The 22,562-nt window shown below is 44.2% G+C and overlaps 2 protein-coding genes and 3 non-coding genes across 12 annotated transcripts in view; all 5 read left to right on the top strand.

Moving 5' to 3' along the window:
• Positions 1–1,259: 1,259 nt before the first annotated feature.
• Positions 1,260–7,552, top strand: Rabggtb (Rab geranylgeranyltransferase subunit beta). 6 transcript variants are annotated; one of them, NM_138708.3, is made up of 9 exons: positions 1,359–1,377; positions 2,288–2,395; positions 3,341–3,538; positions 3,898–4,003; positions 4,696–4,748; positions 4,834–4,944; positions 5,381–5,506; positions 6,455–6,604; positions 7,082–7,552. In NM_138708.3, the coding sequence occupies exons 1-9, from the start codon at positions 1,375–1,377 to the stop codon at positions 7,220–7,222; spliced, it is 996 nt and encodes a 331-aa protein (NP_619715.2). In that variant the 5' UTR covers positions 1,359–1,374; the 3' UTR covers positions 7,223–7,552. The 6 variants fall into 6 exon arrangements, 5 of the variants coding, with proteins under 5 accessions (XP_063137436.1, XP_063137437.1, NP_619715.2 ...); XM_063281368.1 differs by having other exon boundaries at positions 1,361–1,397; positions 7,082–7,548; XM_063281366.1 differs by lacking the exon at positions 5,381–5,506 and having other exon boundaries at positions 1,260–1,377; positions 7,082–7,548.
• On the top strand, positions 2,107–2,186 carry Snord45c (small nucleolar RNA, C/D box 45C). The gene has a single exon (XR_005501614.1). It is a non-coding gene; the product is annotated as a small nucleolar RNA SNORD45 (small nucleolar RNA).
• Positions 2,622–2,702, top strand: Snord45a (small nucleolar RNA, C/D box 45A). Its single transcript, XR_005501615.1, has one exon. It is a non-coding gene; the product is annotated as a small nucleolar RNA SNORD45 (small nucleolar RNA).
• On the top strand, positions 3,618–3,688 carry LOC120101235 (small nucleolar RNA SNORD45). Its single transcript, XR_005501616.1, has one exon. It is a non-coding gene; the product is annotated as a small nucleolar RNA SNORD45 (small nucleolar RNA).
• A 92-nt stretch (positions 7,553–7,644) lies between the features above and the next one.
• The window catches only part of Msh4 (mutS homolog 4), a 59,376-nt gene continuing 44,458 nt past the window's right edge, over positions 7,645–22,562 (top strand). For 2 of the 3 annotated variants that reach the window (XR_010063597.1, XM_039102112.2), the window contains exons 1-4: positions 7,645–9,138; positions 12,476–12,655; positions 15,846–16,003; positions 16,371–16,481. Coding sequence is in view for 2 of the 3 variants with exons in the window: in XM_039102112.2 (XP_038958040.1) it covers positions 8,964–9,138; positions 12,476–12,655; positions 15,846–16,003; positions 16,371–16,481 (624 nt within the window). In the remaining variant the exon portion in view is untranslated. The remainder of the gene's footprint in view (positions 9,139–12,475; positions 12,656–15,845; positions 16,004–16,370; positions 16,482–22,562) is intronic. The other variant, NM_001106477.3, reaches the window with a different exon arrangement.

Genomic DNA, 22,562 nt, shown 5'->3' with positions numbered 1-22,562 from the left:
TGAGTTTAACTGGGGCTGCCTGTATGACCATGGGGTTGGAGCAGTCCACCGATGCCTGGTCAGCTTACCAGCAGGCACACGTCTGAATAATGACTCCCCATTTCCCAGTGTGTGTCTGTACCCATTAGGTCAGCAGAGAGGGGCAGGGCCCCTGAGTCCCTTCCTCATCCGTGACTGTCCGTCAGGGTCATTTGTGTGAAGCTCAGTGCAGATAAACACAGTGGCTCTGAGTTCAAGGCTGCAGTGGTTGTCATGCTCAGAAGATGGCTTCTGGGCCTTTTCCTATTATCTTCTCTTATATTCTTTCTGCTGCCCTCTTTTATGATAGTCACTAGGCTTTTAGAGGTCATCCCTCAACTAATGTATTCTCCAGATAACCTTGGGCAGTCGTGAATCTCTGTATTCACTGTCGTCCCCTGCATAGAAAGGCTTATCTGATTTGGGCTGAGAGTAGCGTTTTCTACGGGCATAAGCATAGATATTCAGAAGGCAGTCAACAAACAAACTTCAAAATGAGAAGCTTGGCACACAATTTGTATTTTATGACTACAGCATTTTTCAGTTTAGACTGGCCACATTCAAATCCCTGACGTGGCTGTATCTGACATCTTGGCTTTGGAGAGATAGAAGAATTTATAGACCTGTTTTATTGCAGCAACAGTTCTTTGGGGTCGGGAGGCATATTTTAGTCTTTGAAGAGGCAAAGTGGACTGGGGAGATAGCATGCCTAGCATTTTCAGTTGTGAGTTCAAGGCTTGGGGCTTTTAAAATAAATATTAAAAGTTAGAGTTAAACCATACAAATTTACCAATACAGAGTGGAAAAACTAGCCTTATTCTAGCGGTTTCTGGAATCAAACCCAAGCATCCATTTTCACATGGTATTTTTCCATAGTAATATATGTGGCAATATATTTTTCATTAGCTGGGTAACAGACACACTAAAATTGATCAATTTTATGGGGAGTAGGTAGGGACCTCTAGCTCAGGATGGCTTCCAAGTGCCTACACGGCCGATGATTTGGACCACTGATCCTCCTGCCACCACTTTTCCACTGCTAAGATAATAGGTCTGCACTAACACTTCGGGTTTATACGCAAAGGTTGAAATCAACCCCCGGCCTCTTTGAGTGCTAGGAAAGCTCTTTACAAACTGAGTGACATGGGGTCCTTCAGGCAGACGCATAGCCTGCTGCACCGTGACCGCGGAGTCCTTCAGGCAGGAGTGCGGCCGGCTAAATCGTGACCGCGGGGTCCTTCGGGCGGAGCGTGGCCGGCTAGGTAGGGCGTGGGCTGCCGGGCGGGCGCCTGTGCGCAGGCGCGCAGACCCTGACTTTCCGTGCTCCCGCGCTCTTCAGTCTTTCGGCGGTCGGACATGGTGAGAGCGACATCGCTTTGGTGCGCGGAAGTTGGGGAGGCCTGGGCGGTGGGTCAAGCTGCTCCGCATCGTGGGCTGGCGCAGCACGGGGAGCGGGCGGGCATGCAAGGCTAGCATTCTTCTTGCATTCTTCTTGTGAGCTCTCAGCAATGCTCCTGCCTCGGCCTTCTGAGGCCGGTCTTAGACCGCTCCTTGAGCAATGGCTCAGCGTTTTCTGCAGTTCTCGAGGGTTGTGATGTTATCCGCGGCCCGTAGGCGAGCCTCTCTGGATTGAGCCGCCTTTTTTTTTTTTCCCTTTGCATCGGAGACTTGTGTGTGCCTGTTTTTTTCAGGGTTCAATGATCATTTACGAATATTGTTTCAAAGTTAAATATTCTAATTGGGATGGAAGAAGGCCGGCCTTGGCCCACGCCTTTTAATCGTATCACTCCTGAAGCAGTAGCAGGCAGCCTGGTCTACACGGGGAGTTCCAGACCACACAGGGCTTCATAGCCGAGACTCTGAACAAAATAGAAAAATAACTTATTTGGCAGTGGATTTGCTTTGACCTACTTAATGGGTGATGGCGAATATCTTAGATCCGAAGGTGAAATTTGGAGCTAATGGGCCTGATCGTTTAGTAAAGGAGATAATATTTGAGGACTGTTGAACAGTGCACTGAAGCTTCAAATTCACCGATCGAGAGTGTGTATTGCACTTGGTCGGCAAAAAGGTGAGCGGCAGAATTCGGGTCAATGATGAGCTGGCATGTATTCTGAATCTAAAGTTGATTAATAACCACTTTAGCTCTAGAATTACTCTGAGACCCGAAAAAAAAAGTGCCGTCATCTGGTCATACGAGTCTGGGCTGTCAAGTTTTCAGGATGTCGAAAGGAAAACGTAATGATCCAGTCTCTGTTTTTCTTCGAAGGGCACACAGCAGAAGGACGTCACCATCAAGTCAGATGCGCCTGACACCCTGCTGCTCGAGAAGCATGCTGATTATATCGCCTCGTACGGCTCAAAGAAAGATGATTATGTGTGTATGAGTTTCTTGTTAGTTTAATACTAATGGACAGGCCTGTTTCTTAAAGCGTTGTCTGTTGGCAGAGGCCTGATTTAAAGTCCATTAGGATAGATGGGCCTGGTATACTAGAGGTTGATACTGGATAGCATTAGCCTTGCATACCGGTACACAAAGGGCCAGAATACAGGGATGCAGGTAGAAGGGGTTTACTCCTTTCTGTCTGGGGTATAACCTTGAAGGTCAATGATGTGTTGGCATGTATTATCTGAATTTGCTGATGTGTCCTAACATTTGAGCTCTAGAATTACGCTGAGACCTTGAAAAGGTTTTACCTAAACAGTATAATAGGGAGGTTACCACACCCCTGTGATAATCTCCAGCAAGGGGTAGAGCTGGAAACCCCGGGCTTTGTGGGGAGACCCTCTCCAAAGAGGAATCACATGGGTAATCAGACCCTTATTTTGGGAGGGGGGGAATCATAGGCCTAAATGGTCCTTATGTCAACTGTCCGCCTGGCCCTTTAGGCGTTTGGTTTGGCTTGGCAGCACACCAATGACACCTGTACCTGAGTGAACGCTTGTGAAATGATGCTTGATTTGGTTTCCATCTCCAGCACCATTTATCTCTCCGTATTCATAGACCTTGTAAAATGCAGTAATTGGTGTTTGGTAGACTGAAGGAGTGAATGTTGCCTACTAAATTCACCTGAAGTTGGCACTTGGAAACTATTAAAGTTTGTTCTCAATCTTCCTGATGCTGCAACCCTGTCGTACCATACAGTTCTGCATGTTGTGGTGAGCCCCAACCATAAGATAGTTTCATTAGTTCAAGACTTAATTTTGCTGTAATGTCGGACCCAAAGGGGTGAGAACCGATGCTCTTAAAGTTGTTCACAGCTGACCTAGGTAAAGGTGGGTTTTGTAGTCAAGAGTGACAAATTTAAGACACTTCTCCCAGGAATACTGCATGTCCGAATACTTGAGAATGAGCGGCGTCTACTGGGGCCTGACAGTGATGGACCTCATGGGGCAGCTTCATCGGATGAATAAAGAGGAGATACTGGTGTTTATCAAGTCGTGCCAGCATGAGTGTGGGGGAGTCAGTGCCAGCATCGGGCACGACCCCCACCTTCTCTACACGCTCAGTGCTGTCCAGGTAAGCCCTTGTGAAACATTGACCCTATGTGACGACCCAAATGTTAATTGCCCGCCTTTAGAGTGAATTCTCTCCTACAGGTCAGTGATGTCATGGCATGTATTAGCTGAATGCTAACTTGATGCAAGTTACAAATGGCACTGAGACCTGGGAGGGTAAAATGCATCTGTGTCAGTCCAGGTTAGAGTTGGTTTTAGTGAGGAGCGAGAGGGCGGGTAAAGCCTACCTCTGTCAAATTATCAAAGGAATAAGAAATTGTAATGAAATGAGTAACAGCCGGCGCGTGTGAGCCATTTATAGTAATGGGGAAGGGCATGGTGGTTGGCCCAGGACAAATTCCTGCGATGCTTGTCTTTCAGATTCTCACTCTGTATGATAGCATCCATGTAATCAACGTAGACAAAGTGGTAGCCTATGTTCAGAGTCTACAGAAAGAAGATGGTTCCTTTGCTGGAGACATCTGGGGTAAGATCGGCTTTCACTTTTTTTAGTCAAGCTACTCCACTCGGAGCATCTTTTGTCTTGGTGTAGTAATCATAAGATTTCAAGTTGTTCATCTTTTCAGGTCCCACTAAGCAGTTGGTCTAACTGGAGTAAAATGGCCTGCTGGAAGTCCCAGCATGCCCCGTGCTGGCTTGTCAGCACGCCACACTAAAAGATAAGGTAGGTCCAAGTCTTACCCCCAGTGTTGGTAGTTTTGAAGGGCTAACCTCCCTGAAGGTAAAGACCTGAGGAGGTCTTTAAAACTAGACTGTCAAGGTAGTAAATACCTGAGTTGGGAGATGGAAAATTTTTCCTTCGATTAACTTTAATCTGTTTTGGGGTGGAGCAAAATGCAGTCCTGAGACCAGCTGCTTTGTGGGATGTGAACCTTTTATAAAGTAGGGTATTAATGGCGTTACTAAATTACTAACCTGAATTTCTCAGGGCATATAATCCTTCATTTTGTAGGTTACTTTTCTGGGTCTGTTGCAAGCTAATTCGGAAGGCTATTGCTTTCTGTTTGTCTAGCTGGGTTTCCTTACCTTGGGGGACTGTCTCCTAGTGAACATGGTCTTGGCTTTGGGAACTTTAATGTGCTGTATATATAGGTTTTGTTCTTGGGTGACTTGGTAGCATTTACATGTCTGTCCTGCCTTGGTTCTCTTTGTCTTTAGGAGAAATCGATACAAGATTCTCATTTTGTGCAGTGGCAACTTTGGCTCTCTTGGTAAGCTTTGAATGTTGGGTCAAAGGGCCGGATTAAACACTGCGGATGTCTAGGTAGTTGTAATAGGCTTCATTTCTTTTTATAGGGCAAACTTGATGCTATTAATGTGGAAAAGGCCATTGAATTTGTTTTGTCCTGTATGAACTTTGATGGTGGATTTGGGTGCAGACCAGGCTCTGAATCTCACGCCGGACAGGTAATTCTGCAGTTAAAATCTATAGGGGTTTTGTGTTGGGAGTTTTCTGTATATGCCATGCCAGTCTACACAATTTCGTCCTCATAAGTAGACCTCACCAGTGTTCCTTACTGGCATTTGTCTGTTTATGTGGGGTCCACATTCTGTGCTGTTAACTGACTTGAGGTTTGCTACATAGTCCAGGCTGTCACACGTTGGGAATGGAGGCACAAGCTTGACTTGATTCATTCAAATGAACTAACCCCAGTATGTCCATCTGAGCACGTTTCTGCTTGTGCCAGAGAATACTGTATGTAAACACGCAAGTGTAGCATCTCATTGTGGTATTGAAACTAGTGGCACAGCCTGGGGTAGGAAGATGGAGCTTTGGTGATTTTGGTAGTGTCTGCCATTTACTATTAAACTATACCTGCGTACTTTATGTCTGTAATTTTAGATCTATTGTTGCACAGGATTCCTGGCCATAACTAGTCAGTTGCATCAAGTGAACTCCGACCTACTTGGTTGGTGGCTTTGTGAACGACAGTTGCCCTCTGGCGGACTCAATGGAAGACCCGAGAAGGTATTATTTGTAGTGGTTCTTCCTGCTGTGGGCTTAAAACTGCACTGTGTTTCTTGGGTGATTTTAAGATGATACCTTAAGGAGAGAACTTGGGGTCTCACTGACCTGAATTCATTTCTGCCTTGGGACGTGGATAGGTGCTGTCTTTCTACCACAGCATGCTCAAAAGCCCAGCTTGTAATTTAACCACATCACCTGGGAGGCACAGGCAAGAAGTCTTTTGAGTTTGAAGCTAGCCTACTCTATTTAGGGGGACCCAATCAATTAATAAATAAAAATGGGTGGTGAACACTTCAAGTGTTGCTAATCTGAGCTCCAGATCTATATAGTTAGTTTCTGTGTAGAGCTTGCTTTGTGAGAGGGTCAGAGAACGCGAATTTTCCTTGTGGGGATGCCCCCACAGATAGTATCTGAACAGGACTGGAGTCTTAAGCTAGTAACTGAACAGTTGGGCTAAAACCTAGAAACTTCATGTGCCTGCTAGTCATTCTCGGGCTCAGTAGGTTGTTGAGGCTGATCTGTAGGAACTGAGGCCTCTGTGCCGTCTCAGCCAGCTGATGAGCTTCTACCTGGTTGGAAATGGCCCCGCCTAGGACTTAAGCCCTGGGTTTCACCCGTGACCTCAGCTGTGCATGGAGTGAAGATGTTCTTTACAAAGACAAGTAAATTGATTGCCAGCCTACAGTCCTGGCGTGCGTTGAGAAACAATGCATGGGAGCTGGTCTCAGTCCTTTCTGTGTTTTCAGTTACCATCCTATGCATGGCTGAAGCTGTTCTAAACTGTAGTGATTGTGCTGCCCCAGACTATTGTCCACTATACCCCTGACCTTGTTTGCCTTGTTTACTTCTCTGCGTTTGGAACACGGGATTAGACATTTTTTAAAATCTATCAAATCTGAGAGTAGAGTGGTGGAGTAAGGCAGCTGTCTGACTGGTTCCCCCTTCTAGTTACCAGATGTGTGCTATTCCTGGTGGGTGTTGGCCTCCTTAAAGATAATCGGGAGACTTCATTGGATTGACAGAGAAAAGCTTCGAAGCTTCATCTTGGCATGTCAAGATGAAGAGACAGGAGGGTTTGCAGACAGGCCAGGAGACATGGTAAGTATAATGCTACATTGCAGTTTTTCATGGTTACAGAACATTTCCTTTTTTTTAAAGATTTATTTATTATATATAAGTACACTGTAGCTGTCTTCAGATACACCAGAAGGGGTTATCAGATCTCTTTACAGATGGTTGTGACCCACCATGTGGTTGCTGGGAATTGAACTCAGGACCTCTGGAAGAGTAGTCGGGTGCTCTTAAACTGCTGAGCCATCTGTCCAGCCCTACAGAACTTTTCTAGTGTACTAGAAATAGTGTCTTGTAAGAAATAGTCCAAGGGTTGCTCTGGATGTTTTTTAAAATGCATAACAGGGTAGAGTTTATAGAAATTTCTTGTTAGTGATATTATGAGGTCTAGTATTAGTCTTCAGAAAACTTTTAAAGCTAAAGTGGTAATGGTATTGAAAGCAGCAAACTTCCCTATGGGCAGATGGTTGAGTATTTATTTACGTGTCTGTGGACTTTCCGCAGGTGGATCCCTTTCACACCTTGTTTGGCATTGCTGGATTGTCACTTCTGGGGGAAGAGCAGATCAAGCCTGTCAGCCCTGTCTTTTGCATGCCTGAAGACGTGCTGCAGAGGGTGAATGTCCAGCCTGAACTAGTGAGCTAGTCCGAGGGGAAGAGCCTTCGGTGTGCAGTATCAGTTACTGTGGTTATCAAACCCAGAAGTGACTTAATATTTTGTATATCATATGTCAATGATAAAATTATATAAGTATTGTAAAATAAATGTCGTATTTAGATCTTTAGTGTTCTGAGTACAGTTTCTGTCAATACTGTTTGTTAATGTCTAACAGCAACAAACTTAAAAAGCTAGTATTTAACTGCCACCTCCCTGTGTCCTTTTGACCTGTAACAATGACGGGAAATGATTTCTGTTAATAAAGATGATCAAAGTGAGTGAAACTCATGATTTAAATAAAAGATGCATAAAATTGAGTGAGTGGCTGTTGTGTGCATAGCTTTTTAAAACCAAAACACCTCTCTGTAACCAAGAATACCTTATTTATAGGCGGGGCTGAGGGTACATTTTTCAGGGAACACCAGTCTCTGCTGTTTGGACTCCTCAGGCAGACTCGGCCAGGATGCTGGAAGTCCTCCCCAAAGAATGTGAGGTTTGCTCACTTCACAATGGCTTTAGGTGGAGTTATTCTTGATGGGGGACCCTGTGTGAGGTTAGGTCTCAAGGGTTTGACTGTGATTACAATGGGTGGGTTGCAGGTTGGGTGAATATAGTAATGGTACTTACTCAGTATGTGGGTGCCTCTTGGTCAGAGATACCTTTTCCTATTGGGGACCTTTGCCCCTTAACATTTAAAGGGGGGGGGGCATCTTCCCTCTGAGATAGTCCTACATTGCACTAGAACTCACCTTTTTAATACAGATTTCCAAGTGTGTTTTGTGACTTTTTTTAAGCTTTTCAATCAAGGGCTACACACAGCCAATACAGTCCACATGTCTTGGTGTTCTATTTCTGTGAAGACATCCTGTAATCAGGTCTTGAGATTTAGGGCTTACTTAGAGTTTCAAAAGGTTTGGTTCATTATGATGGCAGGCAGACAGGCATGCCCTTGAAGACCACACCTACTTCAAGCTGCTCCCCACTTTTGAAGCCTTCAAATGTATGGGTCTATTTTACTCAAAAACTACATAATGGTTTGCATGTACTAGTAAGAATGCCCTGTTATTTGGAGAACATCCTCAGTTCTGTCACCCAGAAGTTGCTATGTGTGTTGATTAAAAAGCTTCCTGAGGGTTACAAGCAAGGCTGTAGTTTTAAACCCTATGTCCAAAACTGCAATACTAGAAATAGGACGGTTGGGAAAAGCTGTATTTAACGGTACATGTGGTCTCACCCGTGTTCTGTCTGGTACTAGGTCATGTGTACAACTGTTGAGTGAAGACTTCATGTTTAGACATTGGGTACCAGGCCCATGATGTACTAAAAACCAGGGGTAATTGTATTGGGGATATAACTGTGGGACTCGGTATATGCAATAGCCTGTGTTCAGTCCTCAAAAAGGACCCCTCCTTAAAAAAGAACTGTCGGCAACCCAAGTTGTTGGTCAGTAGTGGGCCTTGAATTGTGTTGATACTGATACTTACAGGCTTCAGAATTACCTGATGAGAACAACAAAAACAGCCCTGGAAGCAAAGAGAGAAACTAGCGACCCACGCCTGCGCAGTGTCCTGCCTGCGCCGTGTGCAGCTTGTGCAGCTTGCGCCTGCGCCTGCGCGATGGCAGCACTGCACATGCGCCCAGCCTCCCGCCTTTTCAGTGGCACGGCTTCCGGCCTTGGGGTACTCGAGGCCTCACGCGCAGAGCCTCGAGTGTCAGAAAGGCCAGAGAGATGCTGAGGCAGGAGGCTACTTCGCTCTCGAGTTCCCCACGGTGGACGCCATCCCGGAGGGAGGTCCCCCGCCGGAGGACGCCGGCCTCCGCGTCCAGGCCGAGCACAGAAGGTGCCGTGGCCGACAGGAGCAGCAGCAGCAGCAGCAGCAGCCCGGCGCCGGCGGCCGCTCCAGGCAAGGCCCCGGGTCACCTCATGGCTCTGGCGCCTGCGCTGGGTACCAGAGCGGCGCTGCCCTCAGCTCCCTGCTGGAGAGTGCGAGCTAGCCGGGGTTCCATAGTCACTCATACTGGGGGTGGTTTGTGCCTTTAATCCCAATTTTAGCGACTATGGATCAAGGCTAGCCTGGGCTACACAGTTTCAAACCAAACAAAACACAAAGGAGAAAGTCTTGACTCTTCACAACAGTTTTATTAAGACGTGAAAGGAAAGGTGGCCCAGCTAGTATTCTCTTTTTTTTTTTTTTTTTTTTTTTTCTTTTTTTTCGGAGCTGGGGACCGAACACAGGGCCTTGCGCTTGCTAGGCAAGCGCTCTACCACTGAGCTAAATCCCCAACCCCCCCAGCTAGTATTCTCATGTAAAGCCTTAACCTCTTGTTTTGTTTTAAGGCAGGTTCTCTCTCCATGGCTCAGGCTGCCCTGAAACTCATTAGTAGGAAAGCTTGCCTTAGCCCCTTGAGTACTGGATTATACCACGGTGCGGTGCCTGACCTTTAACTTTTTTCCTTCAAAAGAAAAAAAAAGTTTTTCTCTTTCCCTCTCTGAGTATATGAGTGTACAGGGATGGGTGTAGAGCTCAAAGGATGAATTTCTGGAGCTCTACCTCCACCAAGTGGGCTCTGGGAATCCAGCTAAGGTCTGAATCAGGCTTGGTGGGTAATACCTCTCTACTCATTGGGTCATCTTGATGGCCCCCTACTTCTTAAAACGTGGCGAATGGGAGACTGTGTGTTAAGTTTTCTAATAGTGGAGAGCTGGTCTTTGGCTGACAGATTTTACTCTTCAGGTTCTAGAGTGGATTGGTAATAGGTTAAAGTGAACATCTCATCTAATTCAGATGCTAGCTATTGAAAATAAGTCCTTCTGGGGTCAAAGAGATGGCTCATCTAGTCAGGGAAGTAGCTGCTCTTTCAGAGGTTCAGTATTCCAATTCCCAGCGTCCCTGTGAGGACTCAGCACTTTGATGCCAGAGGATCTGCTGCCCTCTTCTGGCCTCTGGTGCACAGACATGCATGCGGGCAAAACACCCGTGCACTTAGGTGGAAAAGTCCTTTATATTGTGAGTGAAGAGAGAGTTAAATTACGAAGTCTTCTATGTTCAGTGTTGGGCAAAAAGCACCTGAGAGAAACAAGCTTATGAACTACCGCAGAGATGACCTATCTGACAATTCGGATGTGGGACCTGAACCTCCTACAAGACAGACCCACGGCACTGTGCCTGGGTGGTACGTGGTCATGAGTATTTTATGATTCCTGATGAAGATCAGGAGTCTCCTCTCATTGCTCTCTTGCTTATCCTTTTGAGGCACACTCGTGGCAGGCAGCCCCTTGTTAGCTTGGATCTGGCTCAGCCTTAGGGCTGCACATCCAGTGCTCTTAACCACTGAGCCACATCCCCAACATCTAACTTAAATTTTTCTTAGAGGTAAGGTCCCTGTATGTAACTCTCGCTGTCCTGGAACTGGCTATGTAGACCAGGCTGGCCTCAAACTCAGAATGCTTATTTTATTTTTGTTGTTGTTTTGGTCCTTCTTTTGTTTTTTTCAAGACAGAGTTTATTCTGTATCCCCGGCTGTCCTGCAACTCAGAGATCCACCTGCCTCTGCCTCTTCAGTGCTGGGATTAAAGGCGTGAGGAACTGAGTCCAGCTACTTTTGAGGTTTTAAAGGGTTGAGAAAAATTTAAAAGACAACATTATTTTTTGGCATGTGTAAGTCAAATTCCAATATGTAGAAATTGTTTTGAAAAAAAATATAGGGGTTGGGGATTTAGCTCAGCGGTAGAGCGCTTGCCTAGCAAGCGCAAGGCCCTGGGTTCGGTCCCCAGCTCCGAAAAAAAAAAAAAAAAGAAAAAAATATAAATGTGTTCATTGGTTTATACACTACCTTGGCTGAGCCCCTGACAGTGACTGTGGCTCACAAAGCCTCAGACATCTGCCGTCTGCTGTAACTGGAATCTTCTCAAGTTGTGTAATGAGTGAAGGCTGGAATGGAAAGTTTGAAAGTCGGCAGGAAATGGATGTCGGCGGGAACGGGGAGAACAGATGAGAGGCCAGAAAAAATAAAATGTTGATATAGTAGTGAAGTTTTAAAAGTATTGAGCGCTGAAGGCCAACACTTAAGAGGAAGGCAAAGGACAGGGGCTTTACAGGAAGCTGTGGATAAGGTAACAAGGGCTCAGACATGTGGCGTGGAAGCCGGTGTGTGGAAAAGCCCTGTGTTTTCATTTGCTTGTTTGTCTGTTTGGAGCTTCTGTGTTACCAGACACTGTGCTAGGCTATTTATGTACACTGTGTGAAATGTTATGACGTGACTGTGAAATAGGTAACATGTTGGTAAGCAATGATCTGAAAAAGTGCGGACGGAGTCTGAAGCCAACTTCATAACACCATTTATTTACATAGGAGGAGACATTCAGAGGAGGGAGTTGATGAAGGAAAAGACACTAATTATAGTATAAACTACACCTGGTGACTGAAAGGACCCTTCTAATTTTAGCAAGAGCAGTCTCAGTGAACTCATATACAAGAGCTCTATTGGAATATCTCTTTAATAAGTCAACTTACTTTGAAGCAAAATCCCATGTGTCTCAGGCAGGCCTCAGCTCACTTGTAGGCAAGGTTGACCTTGAACTTGTGAACCCCTTTCCTGCATCGCTCAAGCACTGAGATCGCAGATGAGTATCAGCACACTTGGTTTATGTAGCTGGGATGAAACCCAGAGAGAGCCTCATCCATACCAGACAAGCACCCTTCCCACTAAGCCACACCCCAGCCTGTATCAGCATGTGCTGGAACATGCTTATCAAGCCAGGCGTGATGGCATGTCTGTAGTGCCAGCACTTGGGAGGCTGAGGCAGGAGAATCATAAAATAGAGGCAAATCTGGGCTACACAGTGAATTCAGCTCCAGCCTGAGATTCATAGTGAGATTTGCCTTTAAAAAACAAACACAACTTATCACTAACCAAAAACGACGTGAGAGTAGAAGGGGGGTCGTTTGGGTGGAGGAAGGGGTCAGAGTAGGAGGGGCCAAGAGAGCATAATAGAGGAGGTTGAATATGATCAACATACAATAATACACATATGAAAATGTCACAATGGGACCAAATATGATAATTCAGATCAATATGGTCATTGTAAATGGAATTGCCAATAATCATTTAGTTATTATTTTTTAATTAATCAGATTAAGTTTTATAGAAAATGGTCATGATACAATGTAAATTTTAGGAATTAACATATAATTCCCTAATGCTAATCATTAAGAATTAATCATAATTTTTCAAATTTAGGTTCATCATTTGGAAACAAAAGATCTTACACTACACACAAAGCTGCATCCAATTTTCCTGTTGGTACGAGCTCGTCTTCTGCACAAGATACCACGTATCCACATACGTTTAGAACTCCGTTATCTGCTGGAAATCCCCAGAGATCATATAAAGGTTGGACACCACAAGTAGGACTTTCAGGTAAATCTTGAAAATGTTTAAAGTTTCATAATTATAAGTTGGGTGGTGAGCTTATTTGAGCCTCATCTGTCACTGATAGAGAGGACAGAAAGGTAAGGTGCATATATTATTGACCCCTGTGCACCTCAGGGCAGGCTAGCATGCCATGTGCTTTCTGGTCTTGTTTGTTAATCTTGGTTGTTAATAAATGCAGCCTTGTATTATCTGAACCTTTCTAACCCAGAGGGAAAATCTCACTCGTGTGATACTTAAGTGAAAAACTTGACCCTAATAGACTTTTTGAGTGTTTTTCTAATACTGAATTTTAAACTAAATGTACTCAATTTTGTTGAGGGATCAGTGAGTGAGTAGGTATTTTGTGCACACTAATTTCCTAAGGCATATTGTCTAAAAGTATGTCTTGGCTACATGATGTGCCTTTTCTGAGACGGTAAGAACAAACGTCTGTTCATCCCAGATACTAAAAACAAACCAAAGAAATGACCACACCCAAGCCTAGCTTGTCGAAGCTCTAGGATTTGGGGCAGGAACATGGATAACTCAGAGCAGCTGCCTCTCAGAACAGCTCCCGCAGCCAAGAGAGGCTATGCTCCTGAAGTTTGACCTGCAGACAGCTGCACCTCACCTCTCTTTCTCCTGAAGAAACTGCTCCTGCTTATACAACCTGAGAAGAAATGGAGTCTCCAGGAGGGAATGCTTCATTCTGACAGAGGAATGCCTACATAACATATGTGCATACATTTTAAGATGCTACTGTTTTGTTGTTTTTATGGTCTTGAAGAAAGGGCCTTTCTGAGTAGTCTGGCTGTCCTGGAATTCATTTCATATACAAGGCTGGCCTTCAACTCAAAAGATCCTCCTGCCTCCACTTCCTGAGCACTGGGTTAAAGGCATAAACCCTCATGCCCAGCTGCTACATTGTTTTTTAGAAGTATGTAGTGCTATATGATGGCATTTCAGTGGAGACATACTGCATCTAGGATAGCACCGCCATTTCTGTCATTATAATGACGGGAACATCCTGTGACCTAGTGTTGTCATTATGCATTCTAAGACGATTTACATGTGTTTAGATGCAAATGCCCAGGCACCTACTGGGGGCCAGCTCTTCCACTCACATCCAACCACAGGAGTCTTAGGATCTTTCTGGTTATTATACTAGAAATTATATAGAAATTACACTATGTGTGTGTGTGTGTGTGTGTGTGTGTGTGTGTGTGTGTGTGTGTGTGTAGTGCTTTACATATATAGCTTTATACACACACACACACACATTTATTTGTTTTGTGTTTATTACATTCATCTTTCTGGGACTCCTACAACAAATACTACATTTATTTTCTTATCTGAAGCCTCTCTGCTTGTCTCACCCCTAGCCATTCTTTCTAGTCTCTTCCTACAGTCTCTGTGTGTCCTACACTTCTCACATCTGTATGCCATTTGTAAGGACTGAGGTCATTCAAATGACCTCACTTAATACTAACTACCCCTATAAAGGGCAGATATGTTTTTCAGATCCAGGTAAATGAGGTCACACTTAGGTGCTGGGGACTAGAATGCTGAGGACACAGAGAAGCCATAGAATCCCACACCACACTCACTGTTTCTAGTATTCGTGCTTCTGCATTGCTATCAGATCAAGGGTAAGAGTGTGGGCATCACCATAAGGGCTGCTTGGCATCTCTGCAGCCACCGATTCCAGACTCTCACATACCTTCTCACTTCCCCTCTGCATCTCTGCCATCCTAAGCATTCGTCTGTATACTTGAAGCTTTATACATGCTATTGATTCATTTTTATTCATGTATTTTTCATTCATTCATATTCTTACTAATGCAGAATATTAAACCCAAGTTCTTGCCAGGGTAGGCACTCTCTGCCACTGAGCTAATCTCTCAGTCTTCTTGGAAATTAATTGAGTAAAGAGAATTGTATATTTGATAGGATTTTGTAATAATTAAATGAACGTAAGTAAATAACTTCAGATGTCCTTGACACATAAGGATTTAGTGAGTGCTGGTGCCCACAGCTGTGCATGGACAGTCTCACAGTGTATTTATTTGCTGCTCGTGGCCAGCTCTTGAGTTAGACATTATACTTTTCACTTTAAAGTTAGTTATTATGAGATAATTTTAGCACTTATAGAGAAAAGTGAACAATAAGTATTTTAACACCAAATTAAAAATTCCATTAATGACTTTATTTTAATAAAGTTTAAAATAAAAGTCAGGTGATGATGGCACATGCCTTTGATTCTAGCACTTGGGAGGCAGAGGCAGGTAAATTTATCATCTGTATTCCTCAGCCCAGGAATTAGAAACCTGTAGCCAGATATATGGACAGCTACCTCTGAGTTTGCCAAGCCTTAATTTTACACATAGATGATAAATTTACAGTGCTTTATTTCGAAGTTTGTTTGACTGGGTTATTATTGTTGGTAGTAGTGGTGGGGTTTTTTTTTTGTTGTTGTTGTTGTTGTTTTGTTTTTGTTGTTGTTGTTTTCTGTAGCTCTGGCTGTCCTGGAACTTTCTCTGTAGACCAGGCTGGCTTCAAACTCAGAGATCCACCTGCCTCTGCCTGGCAGACAGCAGTTGGTAGTGTATGCCTGTAATCTCAGCACTTCTTGGGAGGGAGAGACAGGAAGATTGCCACAAGTCGGAGACCAGTTTGATCTCCTCAGCAAGTTCTGGGTAGCCAGGGATACACACCCTATCTAACAGTTAAGGCAAATAAAAATCCCTTAATGTGACGTTAAGCTTTGATACAACACTTTGAGCTTTAATCATTTTATTTGTTTTGGAAAATGAAGTTTTTATTTTTTGAAAATAAAGGTTCCTTCAGGATGTTATGTTATTAGCTAGACATGGCACCTATATAAGACCAGCACAAGGTCAAGGCAGCAAGATGAGTCACCACTCCTGAAGGCAGCACTAACGGGGCTCAGGAGACAAAGGAGAGGGCGTGGTTGTGGAAGGAGACATGGCTTAGGAGTCAGGGTGTTCATGGAGTGAGACAAGGGCCAGGGCATGTGGGTATGAGCCGTATACACTGTGTGCAAGTATGGATGACATTATTAAAGAATAAGCAAAAGATATAAAACCCACTAGACTTAGGACTTTGAGAACTTCAATGAAGGAGTTATAGGCAACCATTAACATTCATCTGCGTTCTTCATGCCAACTGCCTCCAGCCACATCCTCCGCGGTGTCTGCACATGCCCCGTCAGTCATTGTAGCAGTGGTGGAAGGAAGAGGGCTGGCTAGAGGCGAGATAGGAATGGCAAGCATCGATTTAAAAAGCCCACAGATTATGTTGTCACAGTTTGCAGACAACACAACATATGCAAAGGTAAGCTTTTTTTTACAACTTGTAAATTTGAAGTAATTCTACATCCACATACAAAAGACAAAAAACAACCAACAAACAAAAAACCCATTAATCTTGTATTGAGAATAAATATTTGAAAAACTGAGATTAATTTTGAGTTTAAACTACTAGAAGCCAATGACTAAAATATGACCTATCTTTCTGGTACTTTAAATTTGTACATAGGTATAGATGTTTATTATATCATCATTTAACATATATTTTGACTGAAACATTAAAGTTAGACTGTTGGGTTTTAATCTGTGCATTTTAACAGTTTACTTTTTAGAATGTAAAACTACTTTGGAAACTGCTAACATTTAGAAAATGGTTATTTTAATAATTTCAGGTGATCACTAAACTCCAAGTTTTATCACCTTTAGAAATAATAATGTCAAATACTGCTTGTGTTGTGGGAAATTCAACCAAGTTATTTACTCTGATCACAGAAAATTTTAAGGTAAGAGATTTTCATTCTGGTAGCATTCAAAATGTAATTGTTTAGATGCCATAGTATTACAGAAAGAAGTTGTTTGACTAAGAGCCTAAGGTAGTCAGTTAATGCAGATTGTAGTCTGAGATATTACTATAGACCATAAAAATGATGGTGGGTGTGCTTGATTTGGTGCCAGGGTTTTACCTTAAAGCATGAAAGAAAACTGCTGGGTGGTTAGAGGTGTTCTAGTTTATGTCTTCTGCTGTGATATAACACTCTGACCACAAAGCAACTTAGGGGAAGAAAGGGCTTATTTAACCATTACAAGGTCAGGCCAGGTGTGCTGCCACACATCTTTAGTCCCAGGGTAGCAGAGGCAGGAGGAGGCCTGAGCTCTAGGCCACCCTGGTCTATATAGTGAGTTCTGTGACAGCCAGGGTTATGTAGAGGACCCTGTCTCAAAATCTAGCAAAATTTAAATATTGCAGGGGAAAGTCCATTATTGCAGGGATGTAAAGGCAGGAATTTAAGAGCAGAGTGTGAGTGGACTCACACTGCCTGCTTGTTTTCTTTTGGCTTTCTCTTGCCCTATGTAGTTCAGGATCTCCTGCCTAGGGAATGGTGTCACTCATAATGGGCTGTTACTCATAATTTCTCATTAAAAGCAATCAAGACAGTCTCCCAGTAGACATGTCCATAGACCAACCTGATAAGACAATTCTTCAATTGAGCTCTCTTCCCAGATGATTCTAAGTTGTGGCAAGTTGGTATTTAATATCGGCCATCACAGTTGTTTCAGAATATACAAGGGACAGATGCAGACCCTCAGCGAAAGCCCTGTTTCCTTGGAAGTGATGACCATTGTCAGGCGAGCTGAAACTGAAGTTCTCCTGGTCGTGGGGGTGGCAGCTGTCGGCAAGTGTGCTTTCCTCCACATGGTTTCCTCTATGCGGGGGAATTGTTTGGGCTTACTCTAATTTACACTCCTTCTCAGCCTGCCACTGTAGCAGGGACTGTGACAGAAAACCTCTGAGGACAGCTCAGTCAGAGCCTCTTCCCTCGGCTCATCTGTCTTGTCAATGGTGGTTGTGCTTCCAAACAGCTGGCAGTAGTGCAGGTGGAATAATCTCTAAAGGTGCAAGTTATCATCCAGATGCACAGTGTTCTGTTGCACTTGCAGACTTCCCAAGACGAGGCTCCAGGTCTGCTGGGCTCTTCCTCATTCATTGTACACCCAACCCCTGCAGCCCCCAAGTTTCTTGGAACTCTTAAAGCTCCCACATGACTCAGCTGGTGTCTACAATGTTGTTCTGAGACAGGACCTCGATATGTAGCCTGGCTGCCTAGAACTTGCTTTGTGTTTCATGTTTGCCTCAAATTTAGACATCTGCTAGGCTCTGCCTATGCTGGGATTAGAAAGTCATGCCTTACATGCTGTTTTGATTAGGCCTTCTAGGCCTTGGCTGTAAATAGCAGAAATCCAACTTAAACTAGTTTAATCAAGAATGAGCATTATTAGGCTTCATATTTCCTGTTGTCAAAATAAGGCAGACTCTAGTACACATGTTAAGGACAGACCCCCAATCAGTAACGGCCTGTTAGTGTTAAGGCCCAGGTAAAATATTAAGGCAGAGATGGAATGTTAAGGCCTAGGTAAGTTTCTTGGCTTGCCTGCCATTATAAGGAAACTTTTTCATATGTTTTTATTGTTACTAGAAAAGTTTTTAATGCCAAGATTGTTTTCATATTTTGTTATGTTTTGTGCCCTTGGACACCAATTATGATAAAAGTCAATAGAATGGTTTTGTATAGTGTCTTAGGGTTTTACTACTGTGAACAGACACCATGACCAAGGGCTACATTTAGTTGGGGCTGGCTTACAGATAAGAGATTCAGTCCATTATCATTAAGGCCAGAACATGGCAGCATCCAGGCAGACATGGTGCAGGAGGAGCTGAGAGTTCTACATCTTCGCCTGAAGGCTGCTAGCAGAATACTGACTTCCAGGCAGCTAGGATGAAGGTATTAAACACCATGCCCACAGTGACACACCTACTTCAACAAGGCCACACCTACTCCAAAAGGCCACACCTTCTAATAGTGCCACTCCCTGGGCCAAGCATATACAAACCATCAGATTCCTCTTCCTGGCACCCATAGGCATGTTCAAAGTCTGTGGGGGCCATATATCTAAACATAGCACAATGCAAAAATATATTTAGTCCAACTTCAAAAGTCCTCATAGTCTATAGCAGTCTCAACAATGTTAAAAGTCCAAGGTTCAAAGTCTCTTCTGAGATTCATCCAATCACTTAACTGTAATCCCTAAGGCAAGACAGGAAACAGCTGGGCAAACTATAAACTTTGCATCCATCTTCATGTTTGATGTCAGAGCAGTTTTCAGGTCTCCAATGTTTTCATCTTTGTTGACTTCAAGAAACTTCTTTCTCAGGGGGTGAAGGAGAAAGAAAAAAAAAGAAACTTCTTTCTCCTGGGCTGGTTCTATTCCGTTAGCAGATTTCCTCAGCAGATAGATTATGGTTCTAGCATCTTGAACTTCAGTTTACAGCTTTTTGTTTCAATGTCTAGATTCACACATGATCATCTGGGCTCCTCCAAAGGACTGGTGACACTTCTCCAGCTCTGCCCTCTGTCACACTCTAAGCTCAGGTTGATCCACCCCACTGCCACTGCTATACTCGGTGATCATCCCATGGTACTGGTGTCTCCAACACGCTGGGATCTTCCACTGTAACTAGGCTCCACCAATAGCCTCTCATAGGCTCTCTTTATGGTGTGAAGCCTCAGTTCCTTTGCATGACCCCTTCAGTACTGGGCCATCAACTGCAGCTGAGGCTGCACCTTAACCAATGGCCTTCCATGGCTTCTCACAGTGCCCAGCCTCAGCTGCTCTTCATGACCCCTTCATGCCTTCAAAACCAGTACCACCTGGGTGATTCTCACACATTACCAAGTACAGCTGCAACTCAAGGCACAACCTTGGCTATCTCTGGAACACAGCTTCTTTGTGCTCTCAGGAAAGACTGCTCAGAAGATTTCGCCTCAGTGATGCTGGTGTCTTCTGAGTCACCACTAATTTCTTAGCTCCAGCAAAGCAGCATCAGTTGTCCCAGTCATCCCTTCTGTTTTTCACTCTAAAGCCAGAGCCACATGGCAAAAGCTGCTGAGTACTACTGCTTGCTGGAGCTGGGACATGGTCCCCCTTTTCTGTTTTCCAACTCCATCACTGCCTAAGCTTGGCTACCCTGGAACTTCATGTGTAGACTGACTTTGAACTCAGATCTGCATGCCTGTCTCCTAAATACTTGGACTAAAGATGTAGTTCACCAAGCCTGGTTTCAGGTTTTTCTTCATCTAGAACTTGCTCTGTCCCAGTCTGGCCTTGAACTCTGAGATATGTTTGGCTTTGCCTCCTGTGATTAAAGGCTTGTACTACCATGCCTGGACCTAAACTTAGATGGATGAGACCTTGCCCCAAGGTCACTACTCCCTTAATTCAATTTAATGTCCTTGAACACAGGATTCAACTCCATTTCACTTCCTGGTGCCCCTTTAATATGCAAACCATATATTTTATATCTTCCCTTTCTCAGCTTGCTATGCTTATTCAAAACACTCTTCAGACTTAACCAGAGAACAAAGTTTCTGCTGGCTTTTTTGAGATTTTCTCTGTCAAGGTAATTAATATAAATTTCTTCACCTTAGCCTCAGCTAGACTATTCATATGGGGAGTTTGGGGGGGGGGGGGTGCTGCAAAAACAGCCACATTCTTCACCAAAATACCACAAAAATAGTCTTTAGGCCACATACTGAAATTCTTCTTTACTGAACCATCTTGGGTCAGTTCTGCACAGTTCAAATCACTCTCAGTAACAAAGACTTCCATATTCCTACTAGGATGGCCCGTTAAGCCCCATTTAAAGCTTCCCACTGCTTTCCAAATCCCAAGTCCCCATATCTACATTCTTCCAAACAAAAGCAGGGTCAGGCCTGTCACAGTAATACCCCGTCCCTTGTACCAACTTATGTCTTAGGGTTTTACTGCTGTGAACAGACACCATGACCAAGGCAATTCTTACAAAGAACGTTTAATTGGGACAGGAAGGTTTAGAGGCAGGAACATGGCAGCACCCAGGCAGACATGGTTCAGAAGGAGCTGAAAGTTCTACATCTTCATCTGAAGGCTGCTAGCAGAATACTGGCTTCCAGGTAGTTAGGATGAAGGGCTTAAAGCCCACACCCACAGTGACACACCTACTCCCAACAGGGCCATCCCTTCTAATAGTGCCACTCCCTGGGCCAAACATTTACAAACTACTACATATAATTACCCACAATAAACTTAGACCCAAACCAACCACCCAACAGCACTTTCTGGACCTGTGTATAATATAAGCTTTTATGGTATAAACTGTCCCTGGGATGGATCTCAACATAGCAGAGACACCTGAACCAATACAAGAAGCTGTTTGGAATAAGACTTCAATTTTGAATAGTGATCCAGCAAAATTTAAGTTCCCAAGACCTCCCTGGAAACTGACATCCTACTTGACAGAAGGAGACATGTATGTGGGTAACTGACATCCTGGTTGGCAAGTTAAGACATGAATGTTAGACAAGTCCCATCCTGGTAGACAAGTTAAGACATGAATATTAGATAAGACAAGCTCCAACAATGGGAGCAGAATATTCACAACAAGACATGTTCCTAAGGAAATCCCTGTTCCCTAAATCCCGATTGGTGAAATAACGTGGCACAGATGTTTGTGGATTGGGGTTTAAAGACCCTGTAGGTTCTGAATTCAGGCTCATGGTTCAGTTTCCAAATCTGGACCAGGACCGTAGTGCCCAATAAACTATCCCTGTCTGGGGTTGGGAATTTAGCTCAGTGGTAGAGCGCTTGCCTAGAAAGTGCAAGGTCCTAGGATCTTCAGGCTCATGGTTCAGTTTCCAAATCTGGACCAGGACCGTAGTGCCCAATAAACTATCCCTGTCTGGGGTTGGGAATTTAGCTCAGTGGTAGAGCGCTTGCCTAGAAAGTGCAAGGTCCTAGGTTCGGTCCTCAAGTCCAAAAAACAAAGAAAAAAAAAAAACTATCCCTGTCTGATTGAGATCAGTGTGTGGTTTGTGAGGTGATTCCGGGACCCCAATAGCTAGATTAGGAGAAGGAGCCTAGTTTGAACCAAACTCAGATTTGTTTTCTGCAGTGAATAGGAATTTTAATGGGAAAATAAAGGGTCCAGAGAGGGTAAAGAACATGGGCTAACAAGAGTCGAGAAGGTAATGAAAGGAAAATTATACAGATTTAAGGTTTAAAAATATAAAATTAAAAGAATAAGTTTCAAAATTCACAGACTCAGGGCTAAACACTGTGAAAAGCAAGTCCAGGCAGCCCCGCCCTGCCGCTAGGACTAACAGACCACAAAGATAAAGAAAAGGAATGCAGGAACCAGCCCAAGTTATCAGGACTGACTCAAACCATCTGGCAGAAGGGCACCTCCCCCAGCTTACTCAGAGTCACACCTTAACCAGATGTCCTTCAAACCCTGATACTCCCCTTGCTTCTAAAATCCTGTACGCTCCAGTCAACACGTACTTCTGCTGTGCTGTAATCTCACTGCCATGTTTGAATGAGCCAATCACTTATAGACGCGCCAGAAATTAGCCAATTGTGTGTAACCGCGCCAAACCCCCTAGCCTTCCTTATATAAACCCCTGACTTTTGAGCTTCGGGGTCGACACCTCTGTCTCCTGCGTGGGATACGTGTCGGCCCAGAGATCCCCGTAATAGATCTCCGTAATAAACCTCGCCTTTTGCTTATTACATCCAAAATGGTCTCTCTGTGTCTGGGGTCCGCGACTTCCCGAGACTTGAGTAAGGGTCTCTCTCTGCGTAGGATCTTTCATTTGGGGGCTCGTCCGGGATTGGTGTTTCCTGGGTCGCACCATCCTGAGACTCGAGCTAGGATCTTTCAGTAACAGCAGAGACAGCAGAGGCTTGATGTATGTGAACCACCTGGATTTGCTAACTGGTTGCTGTTGAAGTTAATCTCCCACCCTCAGTACAGACAGCAGGTTGTCTTG

The sequence above is a fragment of the Rattus norvegicus genome, chromosome 2, assembly GCF_036323735.1.
Source record: "Rattus norvegicus strain BN/NHsdMcwi chromosome 2, GRCr8, whole genome shotgun sequence".
Taxonomy (NCBI): Eukaryota; Metazoa; Chordata; class Mammalia; order Rodentia; family Muridae; genus Rattus; species Rattus norvegicus.
This window is presented reverse-complemented; position numbering and strand designations above follow the sequence as displayed.

What these genes read in the sequence shown, in the direction of transcription:
- Rabggtb (NM_138708.3), top strand. An exon ending in GCTCAAAGAAAGATGATTAT is followed by an intron (nt 2,396 to 3,340) that starts GTGTGTATGAGT and finishes CACTTCTCCCAG; the next exon opens with GAATACTGCATGTCCGAATA. An exon ending in CTGAATCTCACGCCGGACAG is followed by an intron (nt 4,945 to 5,380) that starts GTAATTCTGCAG and finishes CTGTAATTTTAG; the next exon opens with ATCTATTGTTGCACAGGATT.